This window comes from Gastrolobium bilobum, unplaced genomic scaffold (genome assembly GCF_033153095.1).
Source record: "Gastrolobium bilobum isolate Gb01-03AN ecotype WA unplaced genomic scaffold, APGP_CSIRO_Gbil_v1 utg182931, whole genome shotgun sequence".
Classification (NCBI taxonomy): Eukaryota; Viridiplantae; Streptophyta; class Magnoliopsida; order Fabales; family Fabaceae; genus Gastrolobium; species Gastrolobium bilobum.
Genome location: NW_026899598.1, coordinates 79,621 through 87,534, shown reverse-complemented (window position 1 = coordinate 87,534; position 7,914 = coordinate 79,621). Strand labels below are relative to the sequence as shown.

Sequence of the window (7,914 nt, the reverse complement as noted above, 5' to 3'; positions counted from 1 at the left end):
AGCGTCGTAAAACTGTGCCTTCTGTCGACTCGACTCCTGCTGACTCATTGCCCACTGTAGTTGATTCTTCCCCTCCGGATCCTTCACCAGAGGCTCTTCCTATTGCTCAAAGAAAAGGTACACGTACTACTCGTAACCCTTATCCTCTTTATACCTTTTTGAGCTATGACCGTCTTTCTTCACCTCATTTCACCTTTGTTTCTAGTCTTTCTTCTATTTCTATTCCCAAAACCACAGGTGAAGCACTTTCCCATCCAGGGTGGCGCCAAGCGATGCTTGATGAGATGACTGCACTTCATTCCAATGGCACTTGGGACCTTGTTTCTGCTCCTCCAGAGAAGTCTATAGTTGGTTGTTGCTGGGTGTTTACTGTAAAAGTTGGACCTGATGGTCATGTTGATAGACTCAAGGCACGCCTAGTTGCCAAGGGCTTTACTCAAATCTTTGGCCTTGATTATGGCGATACATTCTCTCCGATCGCTAAGATGGCGTCAGTCCGCCTATTTCTTGCCCTTGCTGCTGTTCGTCACTGGCCACTCCTTCAACTTGACATCAAAAATGCCTTTCTTCTTGGTGATTTGCAAGAGGAAGTTTACATGCAACCACCTGGTTTTGTTGCTCAGGGGGAGTCTGGAAAAGTGTGTCATCTTCGAAAATCCTTATATGGTCTCAAGCAATCTCCTCGAGCATGGTTCAGTTGCTTCAGTTCTGCCGTTCAGGCGTTTGGCTTAATCCGCAGTAAAGTTGATCATTCTGTATTTTATAGGATTACATCTCCTGACAAGTGCATCTATTTGTTAGTCTATGTTGACGACATCATTCTCACCGGAAGTGATCAAGACGGAATTCGTCAGTTAAAACAGCATTTATTCAGTGCATTTCAAACAAAGGACCTTGGGAAGCTGCGTTACTTCTTGGGAATTGAGGTGGCGCAATCTAGACAGGGCATTTCTATTTGTCAAAGGAAATATGCCTTGGATATCCTCGAAGAAACTGGTATGTTGGGGAGTAAACCAGTTGATACACCCATGGATCCTAATGTCAAGTTATTGCCCGGACAGGGGGAGCTGTTATCTGATCCTGGACGTAATCGGAGGCTAATTGGGAAGCTCAATTATCTTATTGTGACTAGGCCAGATATTTCTTTCGCTGTTAGTATGGCTAGTCAGTTCCTTGATTCCCCTTGTGATTCACATTGAGATGCTGCTGTGAGGATCCTCCGATACATCAAAGGAGCACCAGGAAAAGGTTTGTTGTATTCAGATCAGGGAAATACATAAATTTGTGGTTATTCAGATGCTGATTGGGCAGGATCACCCTCGGACAGGCGCTCTACTTCCGGCTATTGTGTCTTCTTTGGAGGAAACTTAATTTCGTGGAAGAGCAAGAAACAACCTGTAGTTGCTCGGTCTAGTGCAGAAGCTGAGTATCGTGCAATGACAAATAGTACCTGTGAGTTAATCTGGTTAAAGCAGTTGATTCAAGAGCTTCATCTTTGTGAACAGAAACAACCATGACACTCATCTGTGATAATAAAGCTGCGCTACATATATCCTCTAATCCTGTCTTTCATGAGAGGACCAAACATATAGAGATCGATTGTCACTTCATTCGAGAAAAGATTCAATCAGGAGAAATCAAGACTGCTTTCGTCAACTCCTCTGATCAACTAGCGGATGAGTCTTCACTAAAGCTCTTAGAGGTCCTCGGGTTCAATACATTTGTAACAAGCTTGGTGCTCACAATATATACGCACCAGCTTGAGGGGGAGTGTTAGAATATATTAGATATGATTAGTCTGATTAGATATGATTAGAGTCTGTAATTATTCTGATTGTATTACGTCCGGGCCTTTCATATAAGCCCATTAGAGTCTCTATATATTGTAACTCTCTGAATTAGATCAATACACAACATATTATTTTATATTCAAGTGCTATGGCATATTTTCTTTTATCTAGTGCTATTTTCTACTAAAAAAATTTCAATTGGATTCAAAAATGCATTGAGATCTAATCTCTTATTAACTAGAACTTGCTTTATGTGGTTTAAACTTAATAAACCATTCTCCATTGTGAGGTACGTTACTTTTCCAGATTCTAAATGGGGCATCATCCTTTGTAATAATAATTCAAACGTAGTCTTCAAAATGGAGGTTTCTTTTTCCTTGAATCATGCTTATTTCAATGTTGTTGTTGTTGTTCTTCATATTATTATATTATTTCTTCACTTTGGTGTGTTGTCCTTTTGAATTTGAATGATGAGCCTATTTTTAGTAATGTTGGTGTTCCTGCTTGATTCATGATAACTTTCTCTTACTGTTTGAAGTTTCACCAAGTTCATTTGTCCTACAAAACATACACATTAGACCTGATTATTTTACATGAGTTTCTTTTATGATTCTTTAATGCTTATTAGTGACTGCTAATACTAGAATTGCTGCAGATAATTAAGCGGGCAAATGAGACTGGTGAGGATCCTTTGATGTTAAGCAACCGTTTTTGCGATGAATATGTTATTGATATGACTGATCTTCAGTGTGAGAGACCATCTACGGAGCCTCGTGTTTCTGATCACATTGACAAGATAAAGGACATGATAACCCAGGTTTAACTTTGCTATTAAGATTGCTGTCTTTTGCTTTTATTTGAAACTTTTAAGGGAATCTTCTGAGATTAAAAATATTCCTTTTTGCAGCACTTCTGTTGCAATGGAATTCCATTGTTTTGACAGTTTTGCATGCTGTTTTGTATTAGTTACAACCTTTTTTTCAATAAGTGTATTTGGAATTTATATATTGCTTGTGAGTTGTGACAGATAAGTTACATTTTTTTAATAAGATGATCTGTTTGCTCTATGCTATTTTGTGTCTTTTTTATAAAAAGACTTGTATGGTACTCACTCACCGTCCATTATTCTAGTGAGAATGAATTTGGATATTCCGCACTCCTGCTCAGCTTCTCCCCTCCAATCTCAAATTATTGAACCTTTCAGTTTTAAATCAAATAATAAGTTCTTTCTTTTTCAATATTCCAGCAGTGTATGCCCTATTATGATAATTTATCTCTTTAACTCGTGAATAAAAGATTCAAATTTAGCAGGAACTTAAAATGCAAAAGGAAAAAGGGCCAGGCATAGTAATTTTTTTATGTTAAGAGGTATGGGATCTCCAAGTGAAACATCTGAGGTTTCAAATGATGATAAACTCAGCTTTCTGGAGTAGATGATATTTTATTTGTTAGGAAATATGTTTAGTTGAGGTTGCATGTCATTTTCTTCAATATGTATGGAATTGAAGCATTGGATTTGGTTGTGGCATGTTTGCCTTTAGTTCTAGGGAATTAATTTAGAATTCAAAAGGTGGTTAATCATTAATGTAGTATGCAGATTATCAACAATGGCTATGCATACGAAGTTGATGGTGATGTTTACTATGCTGTTGATAAATTCCCAAGTTATGGCATGCTTTCTGGACAAAGGCTAGAACATAATAGAGCTGGGGAACGAGTTGCTGTGGACTCGAGAAAGCATCACCCGGCTGATTTTGCATTGTGGAAGGTGAGAACCTTTACCAGTTATTTTAACATATTTTCAGTAACAGTTTGGAATCTCTCTTATTTCTTAATAATAATTGCAGGCTGCTAAGCCAGGTGAACCTAGCTGGGACAGCCCTTGGGGTCCTGGAAGGCCTGGGTGGCACATTGAATGCAGTGCAATGAGTGCTTGTTATTTAACTCATAAATTTGATATTCATGGTGGTGGAATTGATTTAATCTTTCCTCATCATGAAAATGAGATTGCACAGAGCTGGGCTGCAGACACTGAGAGCAATGTCAGTTATTGGATGCATAATGGGCATGTCACCAATAACAATGAGAAGATGTCAAAATCCTTGGGAAACTTCTTCACTATTCGCCAGGTTAGTCCTTAAGCAACTTTTTTTAATTCCTGTTTAGATATTTGTAGAAGGTTTTGCACGGTAGAAGTCTCTTAAAAGATTTGTTGTGCTTGTGCATATGTTTCATGATTTTTTTTTTTCTCTTGCAGATCACGGAGCGTTACCATCCACTTGCTTTGAGACACTTTCTAATAAGTGCCCATTACAGATCTCCGCTAAATTACTCTGTCTCACAGCTGGAGAGTTCATCCGATGCTATTTATTATATATTTCAGGTAAGGAGCCTCTAAATAATCTGTATCAAATTCTGATTCATTGCTTAGAAGTTGATTGGCGACTTCATCTCTCAAGGTTGACACAGTTTTGTCATTTTGTAATCTGAAAATGTCACCATTTTTGTTAATGGTTTTTGACATTTCATATCCTATACTACTACGATTAAGTTAAGCATGCCTTGGAGATAGAATGCCAGTGCTTCTTTCCTACTACTTAATTGTTTCTAGAAAGAAGATATTTACTTATATTCTGCAATGAAAATTGTTTCCCCTCTCTCTGTATGTATGTGTTTGTGTCAGACTATATTACATGTCCAAATTCTTCAAGAATGACTCTTATGAGTCATTACACATGACAATATTGGCCTTCGTGGTGTACCTGTTATAACTTGTTAGTAAAACAAGGGAAAAGGTATAATTACATAAAACCAAGTCTTGTTTATCAGGGTTTGGTGGCAGTCTTGCTGCAAGAATAAATTCTGTCAACTCTACCACAATTTTGCTATGACTCGGATCTATTGACATTAAGTATTATAGCTACGGATACCTGTCTGCAATATTGTAAGGCTTAGTTGATGCCATTACTCTAGGGACATTGTTCAAAACAGCTTCTTTTAACTTGTGCGATGTCCTTAACTACGAGAAGGATTTTGTTCTTTTGGTTGTTAGACACTTCAAGATTGTAAAGATGCTTTATCATCATTTGTACAAGGGAGCACCGAGAACAATGCAAATGTGCCTCAAGTTAATCAGGCTGCCAAGGATTGTATTAAGAAGTTGCATGTTGAGTTTCAAACAAAAATGTCAGACGACTTGCAAACACCAGTAATACTAACTGGTGCTCTCCAAGAGGCCTTGAAGTTTGTGAACAGTTCTTTGATGATGCTGAAGGTATGTATTTGGAACCAGTTTCTCGTATTGTATGCCTTAGAGCCACATGCTTTTTCATCTGTCTTAGATGCACCGCTAAATTATGAAATATATATTTGGTATCTTCCAGAAAAAGATGCAGAAAAGGGCACAGTTGCAGTTGATTCAATCCCTATTGGAAGTGGAGAAGGAAGTTGGAAAAGTTTTGGACGTACTAGGATTATTGTCCACTAAATCCTACGCCGAGGTGACAAATTTTATGTTATTAAGACGAGCTTGCTTGTCTGTTGTGTATAATCTTAAGAGAGAACTATTCTTTTAGAAAGCCGTCATTAATGTATAATAATTGTTATTTATTCATCAGGTTCTGCAGGAGTTTAAAGATAAGGCATTGAAGAGAGCAGGTTTGGCAGAAGATGAAGTGTTACATCTGATAGAAGAAAGAGCTCAAGCTAGGAAGAGTAAGGATTTCCCCAAGAGTGATAAGATTAGGAATGATTTGACTGCAAAGGGCATTTCACTTATGGATGTGGGGAACGAAACATTTTGGAGGCCATGCATCCCGAGTGAACCACAAGTTATTCAGACAGCAGACCAGAGGGCACTTACAGTTGAAGAAAAAGAGTCAAAACCTCAAGTGAATCAAAAGGTGGAGGAAATACTTGTTGATCAAGAAGGGAACGGGCCACATACGTCGACATGAAGGTGGGATCAATGTCCCCCCGTTACTATGATTAAACACAGAACTATGTTATAATTTATCAATACTATAACCGGAGGCTTCAGGATTGGATTATCAATTCAAGTCTTGGGTCACTTATTTTACACTTTTCTCTTCTTGGGTCACTTATTGGTCCTGTCTCTTGATTAGTTTAACTGGTTATAACAATTACACGAACAGAGCCTCATAATTCGCATAGATACACAATCCAATGAAGCCTTCATTACCATATCGTTAGTACTCGGTTGAAGTCTTCTTCGAGGTTGTGCATTTAAGAATTGTTGAAATATTGCGAACAAAATACAAAATTTTTAAAGAATTGTTGAAATATCGAGGTAAAAAAACATTGATTGTTTCAAAATGCAATATTCTTAGTATTTTAAACCTGAGTTTAAATTACAGAATCTATCAAATAATTAAATAAAAATGCTGATATGAAACCTCTTTTAATGGAGCAGGACCCGGTGAAATGGCGCTGAGGATTTGACTGTCTTATATTTTTCTTTTAAAAAGAAAACTTAGGAACTTCATTGGAATAGTTTATCGATATGGACTAGTGAATTTGAGTAACAAATAATGATCTAGACATATTACAATTTAGGTATTTAATTTTTTTTTTGAGTCTGACTTAAAATAATTAAATAAATATATATTTTTTAGTTGATTAAATCATGAATGAATATATCTTTTGTCACTCATATAAGACAAAGTTTATTTTAAAAAGATTCCTAATGTTATGCTCCTATTAGTAGCAATTATTGAACTCATTTGTATGATTGTATCATTGTTTAAAATTGTGAATGTATTTGTGTTGTAAGTATTATTCTATGAGGAACACGTGATTGATCACGACCATCCTCCCGCTGCTTTATATTTTGGTAAAGTATATAAAAATATTTAAAATTTGGGTTGTAAAGTTATCTTCAGTTTCAACTGTTGCAATTACATAACTTAGATTCAATGAGTAATGAAATGACGATAACATATAGTTAAAAGAAATTTTTTACCGGTCTATTGAAATAATCAATACATATAGTACAAGGCGTGCGATTGAAACAATTAGAACCTGAGAGGTGTTTTAATTTCACAAGACAAAGTTGAAGGATTGTTTATTCATTTTATCGTTTGGTTAAACGTAAAACTAAGGGATCCTAAATGGTATTAAAATCATCTCAATTATGTGGATAAAGATTGTTGAAAGTAGAGCATACCTGAACCCAAAGCGACGACAGAAGTTGATCATCAAAGAGTTTATTTCATGTACCATATACCACAGCATAAATTCATTGACATTTGCCATCAGAAAGACCAACAAAAAAATAAAAATAAAATTGATTAGTATTTTTTAATAAACTAATCACTGATCTTGTCCTGAATTAATTTACAAATTTTTTCGCGAGTCTAGTAAAAAAAATTGTATCATCATGAGATCTGGCTAAAACAGTTGTTATAGGATATTCGAGAATGTCGTGATTTATATAAGACAAAGCAAGTAAAATAAAACTAACTATTTTTTTTATCACTTTGATTTATATAAGTTAAGGTGATATTATTTTGGAGTACATAAGGCTAGGTGATCTGGATAAAATATGATAGGCCCATCAAAGACCCAAATTTATAGAACAAGGCCCAAGCCCACCAGGTCCAAAATGAGGTATGATGTCATCAAATCGCACATTAGAGGGCGTGATGGACCTTCAGCATAACTTCATAGATAAGGAAGCAATCACAAGAACTAATAAAGATCCACCGTGCCATTGAACAAATAAACAGAAGACAACATCCTCTTGCCACCACTCTATCAAGATAGCCTGGCATAATGAGATAAGGCTATAGAAGCACCAGCTGAACTTGCAGTCCAGGAACAGCCAATCAGAAGTCATACCGCCTACTTAAGGCAGCATCATATTCACTATATAAACACAGGGTACATGCCCAGGTATAACAATCTAATTCAGTAAGAATACACATAAAACCTGATATATTTTTTTTTGACTTCAGCGCCGAAGTGTCATTGCAGGTACCCCAGTCAGGATCATCGCGCCAAAGTTGAATCATACATCACCCACCATCTACAACTATCTCAAGCCCAAGAAACAGACAGCCCAACCCAAAGTCTTCTCACCTTAACCGTGTGTGATTAGGCCCTT

At 36.6% G+C, this 7,914-nt stretch overlaps 1 protein-coding gene across 1 annotated transcript; it reads left to right on the top strand.

Annotated features, from left to right (window-relative positions):
- The first annotated feature begins 2,449 nt into the window (after positions 1 to 2,449).
- Positions 2,450 to 5,979, top strand: LOC133291830 (cysteine--tRNA ligase 2, cytoplasmic-like). The gene is made up of 7 exons (XM_061490160.1): positions 2,450 to 2,607; positions 3,388 to 3,558; positions 3,638 to 3,919; positions 4,048 to 4,173; positions 4,843 to 5,064; positions 5,174 to 5,290; positions 5,408 to 5,979. The coding sequence occupies exons 1-7, from the start codon at positions 2,485 to 2,487 to the stop codon at positions 5,744 to 5,746; spliced, it is 1,380 nt and encodes a 459-aa protein (XP_061346144.1). The 5' UTR covers positions 2,450 to 2,484; the 3' UTR covers positions 5,747 to 5,979.
- The last annotated feature ends 1,935 nt before the right edge of the window (positions 5,980 to 7,914 follow it).

Bases quoted from the DNA above. Each gene is read 5' to 3' on its own strand.
- LOC133291830 (XM_061490160.1), top strand. From the start codon at position 2,485: ATGTTAAGCAACCGTTTTTGCGATGAATATGTTATTGATATGACTGAT. The intron at 2,608-3,387 runs GTTTAACTTTGC...TGTAGTATGCAG, and splicing joins TAAAGGACATGATAACCCAG to ATTATCAACAATGGCTATGC. The intron at 3,920-4,047 runs GTTAGTCCTTAA...TTTCTCTTGCAG, and splicing joins ACTTCTTCACTATTCGCCAG to ATCACGGAGCGTTACCATCC.